The 20079-nt window shown below is 44.9% G+C and overlaps 1 protein-coding gene across 5 annotated transcripts in view; it reads right to left on the minus strand.

The window, feature by feature from the left end:
• Window positions 1–20079, minus strand: part of LOC137371258 (protein furry homolog) — a 532970-nt gene that overhangs the window by 60266 nt on the left and 452625 nt on the right. For all 5 annotated transcript variants that reach the window (XM_068033517.1, XM_068033516.1, XM_068033514.1 and 2 more), the window contains 2 exons: window positions 15275–15475; window positions 9386–9547 (listed from right to left, as the gene is read on the minus strand). In XM_068033517.1, coding sequence (XP_067889618.1) covers window positions 9386–9547; window positions 15275–15475 — 363 coding nt within the window. The remainder of the gene's footprint in view (window positions 1–9385; window positions 9548–15274; window positions 15476–20079) is intronic.

The raw sequence follows: 20079 nt of genomic DNA on the forward strand, positions 1-20079 counted from the left end.
CGATGAGTCTCTGCAGACTCTCTTCAGTGTGAGATGTTAATGCAGCATCAGTAAAGAGGAGTTCCCTGATGAGGACTTTCCGTACTTTGGTCTTCACTCTAAGACGGGCAAGGTTGAACAACCTGCCACCTGATCTTGTGTGGAGGAAAATTCCTTCTTCTGAAGACTTGAACGCATATGAGAGCAGCAGGGAGAAGATGATCCCAAACAGTGTAGGTGCGAGAACACAGCCCTGTTTCACGCCACTTAGGATAGGAAAGGGGTCTGATGAGGCGCCGCTATGTTGAATTGTGCCTTTCATATTGTCATGGAATGAGGTGATGATACTTAGCAGCTTTGGTGGACATCCGATCTTTTCTAGTAGTCTGAAGAGACCACGTCTGCTGACGAGGTCAAAGGCTTTGGTGAGATCAATGAAAGCAATGTAGAGGGACATCTGTTGTTCTTGGCATTTCTCCTGTAGCTGGCGAAGGGAGAACAGCATTTCAATGGTGGCTCGAAAGCCACACTGTGCCTCAGGGTAGACACGCTCAGCCAGCTTCTGGAGCCTGTTTAAAGCGACTCGAGCGAAGACTTTCCCCACTATGCTGAGCAGGGAGATTCTACGGTAGTTGTTGCAGTCACCGGGGTCACCCTCATTCTTATGGAGGGTGACGATATTGGCATCGCGCATGTACTGCTCCCTCATCCCAGCAGAGGCACAGCAGTTCGTAGAGTGCTGAAAGTATAGCAGGCTTGGCACTCTTGATTATTTCAGGGGTAATGCCGTCCTTCCCAGGGATTTTTCCACTGGCTAGAGAATCAATGGCATCACCGAGTTCCGATTTTGTTGGCTGTTCGTCCAGCTCATCCATGACTGGCAGAGACTGGGCTGCATTGAGGGCGGTCTCTGTGACATTTTCCCTGGAGTACAGTTCTAGGTAGCGGTCCACCGAGCGGTCCATTTGCTTGTGTTGGTCAGTGATTTTGTCCCCTGATTTAGACTTGAAGGAAGGCGATCTTCTTGATGGTTGGCCCAAAAGTTCTCAATGCCATCATTCATTCCTCTCTGATGTTTCCGGTGTCAGAGGCCAGCTGAATGACTGCATAGGGGTTGCCAGTAGTCATTTGCACAGCGCCTGGCTGTTCTTTTTGCAGCGCTTCTGGCTGCTTTAAGTGCTACGGATGTTAACTTGCTGGGGGCTTTCTTGTAGTTCAACAGTGCAATGCGCTTAGTGGCTATGACAGGTTCCAGCTCTTCAAATTGAGATTGAAACCAATCTGCGTTCTGCTTCACACGTTTGCCGTAGGTGGTCATTGCTGAGTCATCGACGGTGCCTCTGATGTGGGCCCACTTAGTCTCTGCATCCCCTGTAGGAGTGTTTTGAAGGGCTTTTTCAACTGAATTTAGAAACTTACGTAACAGCTGTGGATAGGAAATTCTGCTGGTGTTGATGTGTGGGCAGCCCTTCTGCTTGGAGTGGTGCAGCTTCTTTGGTTTGAGTCTAACCTTGCTGCACACCAGGGAGTGGTCGGTGTCGCAGTCCGCACTGTGGAAGCCGTGTGTGATTTGAACGCTGTTTAAGAGATGAGGTCCAGCTGGTGCCAACGACAGTGATCTTGGGTGCCTCCAAAAAACCTGGTGACAGGGTTTAGTATGAAAGAACGAGCTGGTGATGCAGAGATTATGGTAGGTACACAACTCAAGCAGTCTCTGTCCATTCCTCATTCATCCTTCCAATACCATAGCGTCCAAGGCAGGAGGGCCAGGAGTCATGGTCGGCCCCAAACCTGGCATTAAAGCCCCCCAGCAGGAACAGATGTTCGGTATTGGGGATGCTACTAATGATATTATGGAGTTCCTCGTAAAACTGGTCTTTAGCTTCAGGTGGGGAGCAGAGTGTTGGAGCATAGATGCTGAGTAGGTGTACTGGGCCAGAGGCGGTGAGCAGTCGGATGGACAGTATGCATTCCGAGCCATTTGAAGGTGGCTCCATCATGCTGAGCAAGGAGTTTCTGCTGGTGAAGCCCACTCCATGCTGTTTTGGTTCTTCAGGATCCCTACCCTGCCAGAAGAAGGTGTCGTCTTGCTCTGTTAGAGATCCGCTCGCAGGGAGGCGTGTCTCCTGAAGTGCTGTCATGTCCACATTGAGTCTACTGAGCTCATTGTTATTGATGGCGGTCTTCCGAGAATCGTTGATTTGCGTCAGGTTGTCTGACAAGCCAGGACACATAGTTCGGACTTCCAGCTTGCAAAACAAAGGGCTGGTACCTTCTTTCTTTTTTTTGTCATGCTGTTTGGTGCGGTGTTACAGTCCACTTGTCAGGCAATGACCCTGAGTTCCAAGCACCCATTGAAGCAGGTGGACTGTGGCGGGACAGAACCTTACTGACCAGGGGTTGCCTGGTTTGAGGCGGGCGGTTGCTGTCCAGTGAGATGCGATGACCTCTCCCACCGACAAAGGCAACCTGTGGCGCCCAGTCTTTACGCCAATTGAGCTGGGCTTATAACCCGTAACTGCTGCCTTCCGTGTTGTTTTGGTCGCTGTGAGGCGACTATGGAGTCACCTCTCCATGGCGCATGCCTGGGCGGACGTATAGAGGCTGCGAGTTGCCCAAGTGTCAAAACCCCCCTTTCGGCCTTCCTGTGGGGTCTAAAGGAGTGCAGAGCATGACGTTTGCCACTTGTATGGCTACAGGACCTGCTGGAAACATGCCAAAGGTGACACATGACCGCCTTCGGGGTTCCGCTCCGGATTTTCTGTTAGGGTTTACTCCCTTAACCTTGGTCTCTCCCGAGACTCCCACAAGGCAGTGGGGTTGTTAGGGCCCTTACTCAGGGATAGGTGGATGCCGGTGGGAAGAGGAGGGGGAGTAAGGGGGTGCGAGGGGGGCTCCAGAATGTTACGATGGCGTCCCCCACAGATAGAGCCTTGGTCTTGTCGGCTGCCAGACCTTTGAAGATTTTTGAGATCAGGATTGACATCTTGTTTTCCCTGCCTCCCTTGATGCTGATTCCCAAGCTCATGACTTCATGCTTGATGACCCAGATGCATTTCTTGTTGCTGATGCTCTCGGGGACTTGGTGTAGGCATTCTGGATCCCGGTGGCTTTCGGACTTTGGGATCCAGGCTGAGGACTCTGCGAGCCGGCTCCGCCGGTGAGACCATTCCAGGTGGCGGGGACCCCGGGTTGCTCGCAGCTCAGAAGGAGATTCTCCTGGTTCAGAGTGGCCAGCACACGGTGCCAGCTGTCCCTGACTAAAACTTTCAGCAGCCCACTTCTCTGCAACCTGCTGACTAACGCCATCTTGAATATAAGACAAAGAAACCAGCACAAACAGGCTTTCTAAGGTTTAAAGAAGAAAAGTTGAAATTTATTAAATTTAAATTCTAATTTGGTTAACGCCTATGGATACACGACACGCCCACACGAGCATGCATACGCGATACACACATGCAGATATAGAGACCGAAAGAAAACAGAAGAACTAAAGTGGAAAGGTTTGAGGCAATATTTGAGGAGGTTTTTTGTGTACTGGTTCCTCAAGCTCATTGTAGTGTCCTTTATTGAAGGTAGATCTTTTTGTTGGGGCCAGTATTCTTCTTAAAGCTTGTTTGCTGTAGGAGACTTTTCTCTCTTGGGGTTCATGTGTCTTCAGTGGATTGAGAGTTCTGAGAGAAAGAGATGGGAGCGGACAGAAGCATCCTGCTTTCTACCCAAACTGTTTGCACAAATTCAAAAAAAAAAAACTCAGGTTGCCCAAGTTAGTCATGTGACTAGCTGGTTTGACCATGTCTGTTTGTGTATTCGGCCAGCTTAGCAGTCAACCTGGAATGCGAGCTCCCCCACCTTCAATGTCTGGTGATCAAATGTCCAATGTGGGTTAAATGTGTCAGGGACACATTTCAAGCACTGTTAATATGCAAATATCTTTCCAGCCAAGGGTTCATTGTGGGTTGAATGTGTCAGCGAATGGCTGCTTTGTCCTTCCAAACACTGTCTGACAATATGAACATGTCTTTCCAGCCAAGATCTGGCAATTTGTTTTAAAGCAAGTCCTTTCTTCACTTCAACAACAGTGTGAAATTTAATGTCCATGTGGAAAATTAATAAGCCTCATGCTTGGCAGGTGGGGGGGGGGCCTGCAATGACAATATTTTTTTGGAATTAGATTAGCTTCACATCCTAATAGGATATTGCTGTCATTCCATATGGGAGATGGGGGAGGAAAAAAAAATCTACTGGGATTAATAAAAATGCAGATAAAATGGGATTGAATCTTGACAATCACCTTGGAATGATTTAGGTTTAAATGTTGTGTTTTGAGAATTATAGGGTGGAAGAGAAGTAGTCAGTTTGGTTGATAGGTTCACTGGTGAAACACTGACTGGGAAAGAAGTTAGAGGGCAAATTTACCACTTCCTGGGTACACATATGGAAGAAAAGACAAGAGGACACAGAGGAAGTCAGTCAAGCAGCTAGGTCTGGGCACGAAGCCAGGTTGAATGAGGGAAAGCATAGTTATCTCAAGCCTACAGCTGGCGAGGAACAGAAGGCTGGCCAGAAAAAGTTGTGAGCCCACAGCTGGAATAATGTGATGTATTTTTTACATATTCCTTGTTTGTTAAGAGGCTTCTGTAGTTAGCCAAATCAAGGTGAGATTTGATTGCATCTATTATGCTGTCATTCCCTTACTGCCTGTAAAGTTTACTAATTAGTATCTGGCCTCGTCTCACAAAGTGCTTCAGTCCATCCTTGGAAAGTTCAAAGAAGCATACCTGAGGGCATGTGCGAAAGACTTAATAGCCAGTTCTGATCATGGGGAGGTCTATGTGTACACCATCATATAATTAGGCGTTGGGCTATGTGGGCACACTTATTAACAGAAAGTCCTTGAACCAGGGGTTTGTTTCAAGGCTGCAGCAGGTGAAATCAGCAACTTCTCGCAGTTTGCTGTTCACCATTGTATTAGGGGAGATCAAAGCACTCTATAGCAGGAGAAATAGTTACATCACTTTCCGAATAGACAGAGAAAGCAAGAGGCTGGCCCATATTACAGGCTTCCCAAGGATCTAAAAGGTGCAATAGACTGCATCCACATTCCCTTGCATTCTCATCATCATCATTCTGAATAGAGAAAAATTCCTCTCCCTCAATGTTCCACTTGTTTGCAACCACAGATATCATGCAGGTCTTTGCCTGGCTTCCAGACAGCAGTCACAATTTGTTCATCTTGCTTCTGCCCTCTGTATCGCCTTTATTCCAACCAAGCCATGAGGTTTCAGGCTGGATATTGGGCAACAAGGACATGGCCTGCATACGTGGCTCATAATTCCTGTCAGATACCAGAGAATGGCTTCAGAGCGAATGTACAACAAGAGCCAGATCAAACCCAGAACGTTAGCCTGCTCAATCATAGAGTCATTGAAATTTACAGCACAGAAGGAGACCGTTCAACCTATTGTGTGTGTGTTGGCTGAAAACGAGCTCTTGGTCCATAGCCTTGTAGGTTATGGCACTTCCAGCATATATCCAAGTACTTTTTAAATGCAATGAGGGTTTCTGCCTCTACCACCCTTTCAAGAAGTGAGTTCCAGATCCCCACCGCCCTCTAAGAGAAAAAAATTCTCAACCTCTATCTAATCCTTCTACTAATTACTTTAAATCTATGCCCCCTGGTTATTCTCTGCTAAGAGATATAGGTCCTTCCTATCCAGTCCCTCGAAGCCCCTCATAATTTTATAAACCTTAATGAAATCACCCCTCAGCCTCAAGAGCATGGCTACCTGACCTGAACCAGACGGGACCAGACATTTGTTAGGTTTAAGTCGGGTCGCTCTTCCGGGTCTGGCATTCAGGCTTGGGCCGGGTCGGACACACTATCACCACCTCCGGTATGTGGCTCCAATCTTGATGTAATTTTTAAACAACCTTTCAAATCCAGTTACAGTTTTTGTTGCTTATCTGCACAAGCTTAAAAAGTGAAAAATGGAAGCTAGGTTAACTGAACATTCCAGGTGGTGTGGTCGGGTTGGGTGCGGGAAAAAAAATGAAAGGACTCGGGCTGGGTCGGGTTTCATTTGCAGACCCAAGCCGGCCTTTACTCAGCCTCCTCTGTTCCAAACAAAACAACCCCAGCCTATCCAATCCTCCCTCATAGCGAAAATTCTCCATTCCTGGCAACATCATTGCATTGCTCCTCTGTACCCTCTGTTACGACCAGGTGAGAAGGGGTGTAGGGGTTCCCTCTCAGCCTTTGCCTGGTTTAACCATAACAGGGTTTAATTTTAAAACATTGTTTTCTAGCTCCCCCTCAGTGAATCCTTGTTCACTGCTCCAATTGTAATGCAAAGAAATCAGATAGGTTTCCTTAGATTTAAACAAGAAAGGTGGAAGTTTATTAATCTTCAACTCTAATCCGGTTAACGACTACGAATATGCAACACAACCACACTAGCATGCATACGGAATAAACACATGCAGATAGAGACAGAAAAAGTAGAAAAGACTAAAAGTGGAAAAGTTTGGGCGGCACAGTGGCGCAGTGGTTAGCACCGCAGCCTCACAGCTCCTGGGACCCGGGTTCAATTCTGGGTACTGCTTGTGCGGAGTTTGCAAGTTCTCCCTGTGACTGCGTGAGTTTTCGCCGGGTGCTCCGGTTTCCTCCCACCGCCAAAGACTTGCAGGTGATGGGTAAATTGGTCATTGTAAATTGCCCCTGATGTAGGTAGGCGGTAGGGAATATGGGATTACTGTAGGGTTAGTATAAATGGGTGGTTCTTGGTCTGCACAGACTCGGTGGGCCGAAGGGCCTGTTTTAGTGCTGTATCTCTAAGAAGAAGAACATCAGAATTATAATTGAGTTCAATGTGGAGCCTTTGGTTGCCAGTAAGATCTGCTGTTTATTGGGGCCCAGTACATGCTTCAACTTGTTTCGATGTTGGAGTCTTTTCCCTTGAGGTTTACGTGTCTTCCGTGGGTCCGGTGGCTTGGCAGAAAGCGAGAGAGACAACCAGGAGAGAGGCTTCCTTGTTCCAGTTTCATGCAAACTGCCCTCTGTTCCTTTCTGTGTGGCACAATTCAAAAAAAAAAACCCCAGGTTGCCCAGCAGGTTAGCCATGTGGAACAGTCTCTCCTCTGAGATTTGTGGATAGTATGATCTTAGCAGTCCCTGGAATGCACTTCCTTGCACCTTCAATGTCTGGTGATCAAAATCCATTTGGGTTAATTAGAGCAGAGAATGGTCTTTTGTCTCCACAAGCAGCACCTCTTAGTATGCAAATGTCCTTCCAGCCCAAATGTCTGGTGATCTCTTTAACCAGTCATTTCTTCACTCCAGCAACAGTTTAAAATTAATGTTCATATGACAAAATTAATATGCCTCATTCTTGGCAGGTGGGGGTCTGCATGACACCTCTCTAGTGTCATCACATCCTTCCTGTAGACCAGAACTGTATGCAGTATTCTAGCTGTGGCATCATTAGTGTTTTATACAGTTCTCACACAACCTCACTGCTCTTATATTACATGCCTTGGTTAATAAAGAAACGTATCCCATATGCCTTCTTAACCACTTTATCTACCTGTCCTTCTACCTTCAGGGGTTTGTGGGCATGCACGCCAAAGTCCCTCTGTTCCTCTACAATTCTCAGAAGCTGACCAGTTATTGTGTATTTCTTTGCATTGTTTACCCTCTCCAAAGGCATTACCTCATACTTCTGAATTGAATTCTATTTTCCACTTTACTGCCCACCTGACAAGCCCACTGATATTTCCTGCAGTCTACAGCTTTCTTTTTCACTACTAACTACATGGCTAATTTTGTATCATGTGTAAACTTCTTAGCCATGCGCTCTACATTTAAGTCTAAATCATTAACATATACTATGAAAAGCAAGGGATCTTGTACTTAGCCCTGCTGAATCCTACAGGAAACAGCCTTCCAGTCACAAACACCTGTTGCCCAATACACTTTGCTTCCTGCCACTGAACCAATTTTGGATCCAATGTGTCACTTTCTCTTGGATCGCATGGGCTTTTACTTTTCTGACCAGCCTGCCATGACCTTGTCAAAAGCCTTGCTAAAATGTAGACTACATCAAACACATTACCCTCATCGATCTTCCTTGTTAGCCGCCGGCACCATGTCAGTACCCAGAGAGGACTCCAAAATGATGGACAGAGCCTCCACTATTTCCTTCCTTGTTTCTCTTAACAGCTAGGATACATTTCATCCAAGCCTGGTGATTCATCCACTTTCAAAAATGCTAAACCCCTTAATATTTCCTCTTTCATTATGTTTATTCCATCCAATATTTCACAGCATTTCCCACTCATCCTCAACTACATGCTTCCCTTGGCTGAACTGTTCAGAAAAAGGTTTGCAGTACAGTCCTGATTGCGTTTCCAGATTTCTGGTTCTGCACTGCATGCTGCATTAACTTAGTGATAACGAGAGGTCAGCCCTTATCGCTATCTGTGTTGCTGACAGCAGTCAGATTTCCTATTGGGTGATCAGTGTCCTAATAAATGAGTTCTTTGTTTTAACAACATGGTAGCAGAAAGTAACACAGAACTGCCCCAATCCAATATTCAGAAAATGTCTCAAAACAGCATCATCTTGCTATACATGGTGGATAATTAAAAGTATTAGAAATTAACACTAAAATACACATTAAATACAATTTTTAATATGGTTATCGTTTAATTGCCAATTATGCAAGTTAAAAGTAACTTAGAATAAGAATAATGTTTAAGATAATCTGTTTTTATCTTGGAATTATACATTTTCCTTAAATTATTTTTACAATACTTCCTCATACAGCACTTATAAATTAGAGTTTATTTCTCACCAACCTTCATCTCAGAAACAGTAACCTTTTCCTCATCGGACTTGTGACTATATCCACTTGTGTTGAAATGTCGTTGGTAATTTTTGAAGAGCTGGGGTGTAATATTTTGGCTGGATACCAGCAAGTATGGCCTTAGAGCAATAGAGTATTCTCCCAGACACCACAGATTCAAAATTGCACATGCAAATATCCACCCCTTTGATATGAACATATGGTTAACAGGATAAACCATAGCCTCAACCCATTCAGAACCTTTTTAATGATCATAGCACTTTGCAAAATCAAGTTTCGTTGTGAAATAAATTAGTATAAATTAGCAACAGGCAGTTTCCAATAATTATATTCTTAAAGTGCAAACTCCTTAATGACCCATTTCCACTGCTAAGAACAGTTCAGCAAGAGGTTAAAAAACATGCAAATCCACACATGACCAAGCCACCATTATCAAAGACTACCCATACCACTTAGTCCCAAAATTATGATAAACAGAGAAGAAACATGGAAATCATTTATAATGAATATTGATTGGCATGCCACCAAAGCTCCTTCACCTTTGACCTCCCAGGCACCTGCTGGTCTGTTTCATCAGCCAGAGAGACCTCCAAACTAGGGGTCCTTGTGTTTACTGAAAGTGGATCTGCAGAAGCTGTGTCGCCTGAGGTTGATAGCGAATCCATGTGACTTGTGTCTTCAGTAGGTACAAAATTCATCATCTACAGAACACAAATTTAAGAAAATATCAGTATTACCATTATGATTTGAATGCATATGATGCCAGTCGGAACTAAATTAAACCTTATATGTACCTGTGTTATAAGCATATATAATGTCTAACAAAATACTGCAATATATTGCGCAGTATAATTTGAAGATCCTTGAGTAGACAAATGGAAATCAATCAAAAACTTAATTTTTGACATGTTAAAAAATCAGTAAACAATTGATGAAATTTCTTTGCATTTGTTTTAGGTATTACATTTGTTTTAAATGATGTAATTTCTTCATGAGCTAAAACTCTAAAATCTACCAAAATTAACCTTCTCTAACTTAGAGCAGAAATAATGGTGTTCTCCAGGTGCAATATTATAATGTTGGCTGCTTTAAAGCATAACTTTTTTCATTAAAGTACTGAAATTTACCTTTCAAAATTGAATTAAATTCTGTCTTTTTTATTCATTCATTGGATGTGGGCATCACTGGCTATACCAGCATTTATTTCCCATCCCCAATTGCCCTGGAGAAGGTGGTGGTGAGATGCCTTCTTAAACACTGCAGTCCATGTGAGGTAGGTACACCCACAATGCTGTTAGGAAGGGAGTTCCAGGATTTTGACCCAGCGACAGTGAAGGAACGGCGATATAGTTCCAAGTCAGGATGGTGTGCGCCTTGGACGGGAACTTGCAGGTGGTGATGTTCCCATGCATCTGCTGCTCTTGTCCTTTGAGGTGGTAGAGGTCGCGGGTTTGGAAGGTGCTAAGGAGCCTTGGTGCGTTGCTGCAGTGCATCTTGTAGATGGTACACACTGCTGCCACTGTGCGCCGGTGGTGGAGGGAGTGAATGTTCGTGGATAGTGTGCTAATCAAGCGGGCTGTTTTATTCTGGATGGTGTCGAGCTTCGAGTGTTGTTGGAGCTGCACCCATCCAGGCAAGTGGAGAGTATTCCATCACACTCCTGACTTGTGCCTTGTAGATGGTGGACAGGCTTTGGGGAGTCAGGAGCTGAGTTACTCACCTCAGGATTCCTAACCTCTGACCAGCTCTTGTAGCCACTGTATTTATATGGCTACTCCAGTTCAGTTTCAGGTCAATGGTAGCCCCTAGGATGTTGGTAGTGGGGGATTCAGTGATGGTAATGCCATTGAATGTCAAGGGGAGATGGTTAGATTCTCTCTTGTTGGAGATGGTCATTGCCTGGCACTTGTGTGGCGCAAATGTTACTTGCCACTTATCAGCCCAAGCCTGGATATTGTCCAGGTCTTGCTGCGTTTCTACACGGACTGCTTCAGTATTTGAGGAGTTGCGAATGGTGCTGAACATTGTGCAATCATCAGCGAACATCCCCACTTCTGACCTTATGATTGAAGGAAGGTCATTGATGAAGCAGCTGAAGATGGTTGGGCCTTGGACACTACCCTGAGGAACTCCTGCAGTGATGTCCTGGAGCTCAGATAATTGACCTCCAACAACCACAGCCATCTTCCTTTGCGCTAGGTATGACTCCAACCAGCAGAGAGTTTTCCCCCTGATTCCCATTGACTCCAGTTTTGCTAGGGCTCATTGATGCCATACTCGGTCAAATGCTGTCTTGATGGCAAGGGCAGTCACTCTCACCTCACCTCTTGAGTTCAGCTCTTTTGTCCATGTTTGAACCAAGGCTGTAATGAGGTCAGGAGCTGAGTGGCCCTGGCGGAACCCAAACAGAGCAGGTTATTGCGAAGCAAGTGCTGCTTGATAGCACTGTTGATGACACCTTCCATCACTTTACTGACAATTGAGAGTAGACTGATGGGGTGGTAATTGGCCGGGTTGGACTTGTCCTGCTTTTTCTGTACAGGGCATACCTGGGCAATTTTCCACATTGCAGGGTAGATGCCAGTGTTGTAGCTATACTGGAACAGCTTGGCTAGGGTTGCGGCAAGTTCTGGAGCACAGGCCTTCAGTACTATTGCCGGAATATTGTCTGGACCCATAGCCTTTGCAGTATCCAGTGCCTTCAGTCGCTTTCTGATATCACGTGGAGTGAATCGAATTGGCTGAAGTCTGGCATCTGTAATGCTAGGGACTTCAGGAGCGGGCCGAGATGGATCATCAACCCGGCACTTCTGGCTGAAGATGGTTGCCAATGCTTCTGCCTTATCTTTTGCACTGATATGCTAGGCTCCCCCATCATTGAAGATGTGGATTTGTAGAGCCACCTCCTCCAGTTAGTTGTTTAATTGTCTACCACCATTCACCACTGGATGTGGCAGGACTGCAGAGCTTAGATCTGATACATTGGTTGTGGGATCGCTTAGCTCTGTCTATTGCATGCTGCTTATGCAGTTTGGCATGCAAGTAGTCCTGGGTTGTAGCTTCACCAGGTTGACACCTCATTTTGAGGTATGCCTGGTGCTGCTCCTGGCGTGCCCTCCTGCACTCTTCATTGAACCAGGGTTGGTCTCCTGGCTTGACGGTAATGGTAGAGTGGGGGATATGCCAGGCCATGAGGTTACAGATTGTGGTCGAGTACAATTCTGCTGCTGCTGATGGCCCGCAGGGTCTAGGAACATAGAAGCAGGAGTAGCCCATTAGGCTTGAAGCGTGTTTCCCCCATTCAATGAGACCGTGGTTGATCCCTACCCTAACTCCTTTCACCCACTTTGACTCTATTATTGGTTAGCAAAAAGATCAATCTCATTTAATATTAATTGAGCCACAATCTACTTTTTGTGGGAGAAGATTGTACACTTTGATCACCCTTTGTGTGAAATTTTTGCTAACTCTCTCCTGAATGGCCTGACTCTGATTTTAAGGTTATGTCCCCTTGTCCTAGACTCCAATAGCAGAAAGTTTCTTCTCCTCTGAATTTCAAAATCCTAATAACCTCAATAAAATCCACCCCTCACCTTCTAAATCTCAGGTAATAAAAGCCAGCTGATGTAATTTTTTCTTTGTAATTTGATACATGGAGCCCTGATCAACATTCTGGTAAATCTGCACTGCACAACCTTCGAATGACAATATATCCATTCCAAGGTGCAGTGTCCAGAGCTGTACGCAGTACTCCAAATGTGGTCTCACCAGTGCTTTGTATAGTTACAGCAAAATTTTTCTCCCCTTTATAAATCTAGCCCTTTGGATATAAAGCTAACATTTCATTAATCTTTTGGTTTTTTTTGTACCTTCCCACTACATTTTAGTGGTCTGTTTACATTGACCCCTAAATCTCTTTGGACCACTACTGTTCCTAGCATTTCACTATTTTAAAAATACTTGGGATCTATCCTTCTTTGGTCCAAAATGGATGACCTCACACTTACCTGTGCTTAAATCCATCTGCCACAGTTTTTCTCATTCACTTAATCTATCAATATCTCTAATTTTATGTTGTCATCTACACTACTTATTATGCCACTAATCTTTGTGTCATTGGCGAACTTGGATATATGGCTTTCTAATGTGTTATCCAGGAGGCAAAGGCAGGCTTGACAAAGGGCATATACATTTGCTTCTGAACAGATCTGTGATGACTACTGGCATACACCAAAATCACAGAAGAGTTTATTGTTGAACTTCTGTTTGCTGACTATTGTTTCTGAGGCAGCAAATGCCTTTGGCCTTAATATTAGCCTAAAAGAAAACAAAAATGTTGTACCAACCATGGCCCAGAGGAAATTATAATTCACTGCAAATCAGCACTGACAGTAGCAACTTCAATGGAGTAGAACAGTTTAGGTAGCATTATCTCAAATTATACCACTGTCAACAAGGATATAGAGAATCGACCAAAGGCCAACAGCTCCTTTGGCCGATTCGAAGTGTGTCTGTTCACTATGCATCTCCAACAAAATTCAATTACACAGAGAAGCTGTAAACACCACCCTCTTGTATGGGTCTGTATAGAAAACAAGTGCAACTGCTGGAGTGCTTCCATTAGCGCTGTCTTCGATCCAACATGATCAAGTGGCAGAACATCACCACAAACAATGAAGTCCTCAACAGGGCCAATCTGCCTGGCATTCTCTTACAATACCAACTGCGCTGGGCAGGACATGTGTAACACATGGAGAAATCCAGAATACCAAAAGCAGTGCTTTATGGTGAACTACGGTAAGCAGGATTGAGGTACACCTTGCCAACGGTTCAAAGATCAACTGAAAAGACAGCTCTCTCTGGCTGACATTGACCAATGGGTGTGGGAGCAGGAGGCTACCAACAGATACAACCAGCAAAGCAGCCTACAAGTTTGAAACAAACAGACGTGAGGCTTCTGAAGAAAGGTGCAGACAACTGAAGGAGTCTGCTTATACCACAGTCCTTCCAAACCAGGGGTTATTGTGCCCCAACTGCTCAAGAGCCTGCAGATCAAGAATTGGCCTCTTCAGTCACCAACGGTCAGAGACAAACCTTCTCATGATCTTTGCCTATGAAGAATCTGACATCATCATCATTATGTTATCCAAGTCATGAATAAATATAGTGAATAGTGAGGCCTCAGAGCAAATCCTTGTAGGACACCAGTAGTCACTTCCTTCCAATTTGAGTACATACCTATTATCCCTACTCCTCTATTTTATCATCTAACCAATCTTCTAGCCAGGTCAATAATTTGCCTCAATTCCATGAGCTTTAATTTTAGCTAACAGTTTTTGATTTGTCCAAACAGACAAAATTTTAAGATTGGGGGAACAATAAAAACACTTTTATTGGGTGCTAATTGATTTTGGATCATGCTGTAACTGCAGTGTCTGTAGAAACAATCATCCGCTTATCCATTCTGCCTCAAAATTGCCCCATATGTCCCACAAGAAATCATCAAACCATTTCATCTGTGTTAAGCAGCAAGATATATCAAAATGGCTGACAGCTCTCCAGTGTGTGTAAACGCACTCTATAGCTTTCTAATACTTTTCATAATGATTAGAGTTTGGAAGAAGAAATTTTGGCATCTAAAAATGTGCTTCAAACACTGGGGTTATTACTGTCGGTTGGCTTTTATCTGATAAATATGGTATTAGAATTGGAATTAAACAAAGTATTATATTGAGCTAAATAGAAAAAAAAATGTTGTAAAAATTACCCTTACTGATACTAAAATGGATGATGAGTTCATAAGTCAGAAATAGCAATTTCTGAATGTATAAATAGAAAACTTACAATCTTTGTGATATTAGAAAATGAATTCAGTTCAGCGAACACACTACTAGAATGTCACAAGGATATTATTCTTGTTATGTTGAGGTAGTTTCTTCAGGATTGTGAAAGATCCTCACTTATGAATGTTTAAGTGTGAAAATTTTTACTATCTTTTGTACAAAGAAATAAAACATGAACTGACCAGCATAGATATGATGCAAACGGACTGTGGAGTAAATTCTCCGGCACATCCCAGTTCCTCACATAATTCTTTCTTTATGGATGCAATTAATTGATAATAAAGACATTTAATTTTTAAGCTCAGCTACACAGAGAAATATTCTATTTGCCTGCTTGATTATTTTCTTGATGTAAGTGTGTGTGCTGTGAAGACCTAGTACGGAAACAGGAGAAAATACCTTCAAAGAAAACTTTCAAATTCAAATATATATTTACTTTTAGAATTCACTTTAAGTAGTTTAAACACAACATTTTATACGTCTAGGTTCTGATGGAAGATGCTATCAAATTTTAATCTATGTTGTGCATTTTATTTTTTAGTTCTTTTCACGATTGGCATGATAAATTAAAAAACATTGACATACTAGTTGTGATCGTGTCAGAATCTGGCTTGCTGTGAGCGCCTCCTCTTCAGAGGACTCATCTGAATCCTCATGATTAATTTTATTTAGACTGGGTGTGCTTCCTGAAAGCTGATTCTCCTCCAGAAGCTGCATATCCCCCTTGTCTAGGCTGTCAAGAGAGCGCCTTCGTACTCCCCAATTAAAGGTATCCATACTCTCACCCTGAAAGAAAAGGTGCAACATCATTCACAAAAAATACATGTAGTCAGCAGATCCTAATGTACCGTGTTTAATCAATTAATGAAACAGAAAAGGCTATAAAATGTGATTCTACAAAATTTTCAGAACTACAAATCCAAAAATATCAGTAAAACATTTTCTTCCACTTTAAAAATATTTACTTCCAAAGGTCATAACTAGTACTAACATATTTTACGAGTTGCTGGTAGCAATTAATGGGGAGTCAGATTTCCCTTTTCACCAATAACAGCAACAGTAAACTATTGCTGGGACTTAAGGAGGTGTACAGGCAAGTAAATGGGTTGGTGGCAGTACTACTGATCCACAAATTGGTATTGAGGTAAGCACTCCCTTGACATTATGAAGGGATTTTTGACTATCGTGTAAATATGGTGTGGGGTGGGCAGGGTGTCCACTATGCCAGTCTGTTGACATTGGTGCAAAGTCTGAAACATTTTCATGATCGGGCCTCATTACAATAATACTGACAAACTATCAGCACTGACAGGCAGCTTGGACCCAAGCTACCAGTGGAGCATTAAGGGGAGAAGACATGGAGGAACCAACAGTGGTCGGTAAAACTTCAATCACTGATAAAAAAAAAACTATTTTCTGAGTGGCCTTTAAGGATCACTGGTTTGGCCGTGGGAGATCAAAATTGTATTGAGGTGCTAAATATGGCTTAGAACCCCGATAAACTATTGTAAGTAGGCTCCTGTCCGTTTCCTGGACCATTGCAAAATTGCAGCAAAATCAATGCTGGCGGGAATGGATGGTAAGTGCTGCGCTGTAATTTACAGCTGAATACCTACCCTGTTCCCATCTGAAAATGGGGCAAAAATTGTCCCTTGTGTGTTGCAAAATAGTAAGTATATTCATGACGATTTTCCTTGCAAGCTTTTCTATTTCCAATAAAATCACAAACAGTTTCTAAAAGCTTGTGACCCCACACATATGTGGGCCATGATCTCAACAGCTATATTGCGATCCTACTGTTACACTGTGGATCACATTTACAGGGCTCTCCAGTGCTGATCTCACTGGAGTTTTTGGAATCAGCAGGAAAGCACCTATTATGTATGGTACTAGGGGGTGCATATGCCACCTGCAGTCACAAAATCTGGCACCTGACTGCCTTGAGGCAGAGAGTGTTGCTCAGGATCTGGCCATTTTGTGGAGCTACAGCAGTAATCTGGCATATCTCCAGCAAATTTCTGTTTATTATTTTGCTAGAAATACCAAACAGCAGAAACCTTTATGAATGCATTTACAACATCATTACATGTACCAGTCAGAAATCGTCTTACCCCATTCTGTTGAAGGGTCAAGAGAATAAACATGGGACTGAATTTTCAGGCCCCACTGAGTTCGGGAAAGGAGGCAGATGAGGGGGGCATGAAAATACCTGCACCGGCTGGCCTGACAGTTTCAGGACTCTGTTCCCAGTCCTGGTAACTTTAACAAGGGCGTGGAGAGGGTGAGACAGGGATCCCACTCTCCTTCTCATTGAGGGCAATTAAAGTATTTAAAAGCTCGTTAAGAGCTTGGAGGGGAAGGATAGAATTTTGAAGGGATGCATGGGTTTTAGGAGGATCTACAGCAGATCTGCTGAAGGGAGGCAGGTACAGAGTGGGGAGCCAGTCATAACCACCCCAAGGCATCACTCTGGCCCCCTAAGAGGATCAATGGGACAAAAGGAACTCAGCATTTTGTAAGGAGGTGATCTTGGCGCTGTGCAGATGGTGCGGAGAGTGAATATTCAGTGCTTGGGCACTGAATGGGGTTGTCAGCTCCTGGCATCGCTGGGCAGAAGAGCAGGGGGAAAAGGCTGCCAAGGACAATTGGAAGGCTGCAGCTGGCAATGGGGGCACGATTCTCAGATAGACCCAATGGTGATGAGCGGCAACACCCTCTGCAGGAAAGGTGGAGCCCCGAGCAGCAGGAGGGCAAAGAGGAAAGGCAATGGAGGTCATATCCTTAACACAAGATCTACCGCTGAAGATGGAGCTACTTAGAGATGTCCGAGATCTAGTGCCACAGGAGACTAACTCTCCACACAGATGGTCACAGACATCTGTGACCTTGTTGCTGAAGACCTCGTACCTCACGGCACTGGTCTCCAAGCCCTGCCAGTAGCTGTCAAAAGTCACTGTGGTCTTGAACTTCTTCGCCTCTGGATCCTTCCATGGATCAGCTGTAGACCTTGGTGGCATCACGCAAACGGCTGCACAACACTGCATCTCGCAGGTCACTGATGCCTTTTTTGCCTGGGCTGGACAGTACTTTCAGCTCATGACAGATGCAGCCTTGCAGGCACAGAGGGAAATGGGTTTTGCTAGATTCCCCCTGGTGCAGGGCATCATCGATTGCACCCATGTGGCCTCAAGGTACCCAGTGATTGCCCACTCAGATTCATCAACATTCAGCTGGTTTGCGTCCACAAGAACATCCTCCAAGTGTGACTTATTTTCCTGGCAGCTGCCATGTGGCTACTCACCCCTCTACAGAAGCCCCAGACAGGGGTAAAACAATTAATGCCAGCTGCTCAGTAGGACAACCATTGAGCAGGCCATCGGGCTTCAAGATGCTATTTCAGTGCTTGGACCAGTCACCTCCAATACCTGCCTGCAAGGGTCTCGGCCCTTGTGGCGGTCTGCTGCATTCTCCATACAGGACCCTCTAGACAGGTGTGGGAATGGAGGATGGTGAATGGAGGATGGCTCATCGTGGAAGGGCAGGAGCAGCAGGTGAGAAGACGAGGAGGAGGCGGAGGATGATGGTGAACAGGGAGATGCCCCTGCTGTAAGACGAGGTGACCTCCTTCTGCTACCTTCTGAGAAGAGGACCTCCCTCCTCTCCCTCACAGCATCCAGCATTAGATCCAGGTCTGCATCAGCGAAGCGAGGGGCAGCCCTGCCCAGCTGCCAGGCCTCCAGCTCTCCCGTGACATCTCGCTTCCCTCTGGTGCTGTGGAAGGCTTTGGCGTAATCAGCAGATTCCTCCCTTCGAGCAACCAGCAGCCTCAGTGATGGCTGCCATGGGACGTCTGAATCAGTCCCACACCCAATGGCTCTAATTGGACAGGAATACCAATTAAGAGTTCACCCACACGAAAATCTTAACTTTAATCAGTTTCCTACCGAAGGCGGGTTTCTGATCTGAAAACAAACCAGGGTCCTGTTTCCCACCTCACTGGCGAAAATTCAGCCCATGGTGTTTTCCAACTCCTTATTTTCTATCAGATCTCTTTGCCGAAATTGGAGAAGGGGAGGGGGAGGTGGGATCGATAAGTTAAGGCTTCCTGGTATTTTGTTTCCCTCCATGAAGGATGCAGGAATGATTATTTGTAGGGTTGAAAGTGGGAGAACTGACACAGGTCTTCAAATCTAGTATTAAATCTCACACTTGCTGGTGAGGCTAATGACAATTACAACAAGTAAAGTAATATTGCTCAATGCTAAAGGAGCTTGGTTCTTCTATCAAGAGAAGCAACATGTTTGTCTTTCTCCACTGAAAACAAACTAGTATACCGTTATAATAAGAGGATAATGATGGTTTGAGGGAATATAAAGGGCTTCAGAGAATGGTCTAGATTTTTGCGTTTGGGGTGGGAAACAGAAGTCGGGACCTTTTCGGATCCTGAACCCAATCACGGGGGCAGGGGGAGGGGGTGGTAAAAACAGAAATGAGTCCTGAGTTTCACGGAGACGACCCCTTAATTGATGTGAAAACCGGTTTGGCAGCCAATTAGCAGCCGCAGGGGCAGGAGCGGAGGTGGGCCAATGCAGGTGTGGGTCCGATTTAAATTCATCATGGCAGCCATTACTGTGGCTGCTGTTTCAGTGCTGAAAACGGACAGTGAAGAATCACAGTGAACTCTGGGCTGCACCTTTCATATCAATGATGTCTCAGGAGGGCTGGAGGCCTTGAACCCGAGGCAAGGCAGCCTCACTCATTTTTTGGACACTGACCTGGAGGTCATGCTAGATGCCATGAGGAAAAAAAGGAGAGAGGGGTCCTCTTCCTGGAGGGTGACAGGAGGAGGCCACCCACATAGATCAAACAGGCCTGGGTAGAAATCGCTGTCGCTGACCGTGGCAGAAGCATAGTTAGAAGAACCTGGATCCAATGCTGGAAAAGGTTCAATGATCTCATATGCTTTGGCAAAGTGAGTGTTACCCCCAAGCCTCAGGCAATTCACTCTCCGGCAGACACAACAGCTGAGGAGCCTCGGAGCAAGGCTGCTCCTGAGCACAGGAATGGTGTGTGTCCAGGGCATTTATCGACCCCTCAGAATGGCTCAGAGCCATAGTGCTGCTGAGGAGCTCCCAGCACTAAAATATGCAGCTTCTAATTAATAGGGGCAAATGCCATTGGCCACAGAGGACAGCAGTGCCTTATCACGTTCTCTTTTGCCCTTGTAGGAGAAACAGGCACATAATGCCCAGACGAGACTCAAGCAGGCGAAGGGATACCAAACTTTCAGATCAAGGCTATGGAAATAGCCAGAATCACAGACCAGGAGGAAGTCAGCCATGGCAAAATGGGCAATAATGGTGGCGATGCTGATTTCAGAGGAAAATGTG

This window comes from Heterodontus francisci, chromosome 6 (genome assembly GCF_036365525.1).
Source record: "Heterodontus francisci isolate sHetFra1 chromosome 6, sHetFra1.hap1, whole genome shotgun sequence".
NCBI classification, from domain to species: domain Eukaryota; kingdom Metazoa; phylum Chordata; class Chondrichthyes; order Heterodontiformes; family Heterodontidae; genus Heterodontus; species Heterodontus francisci.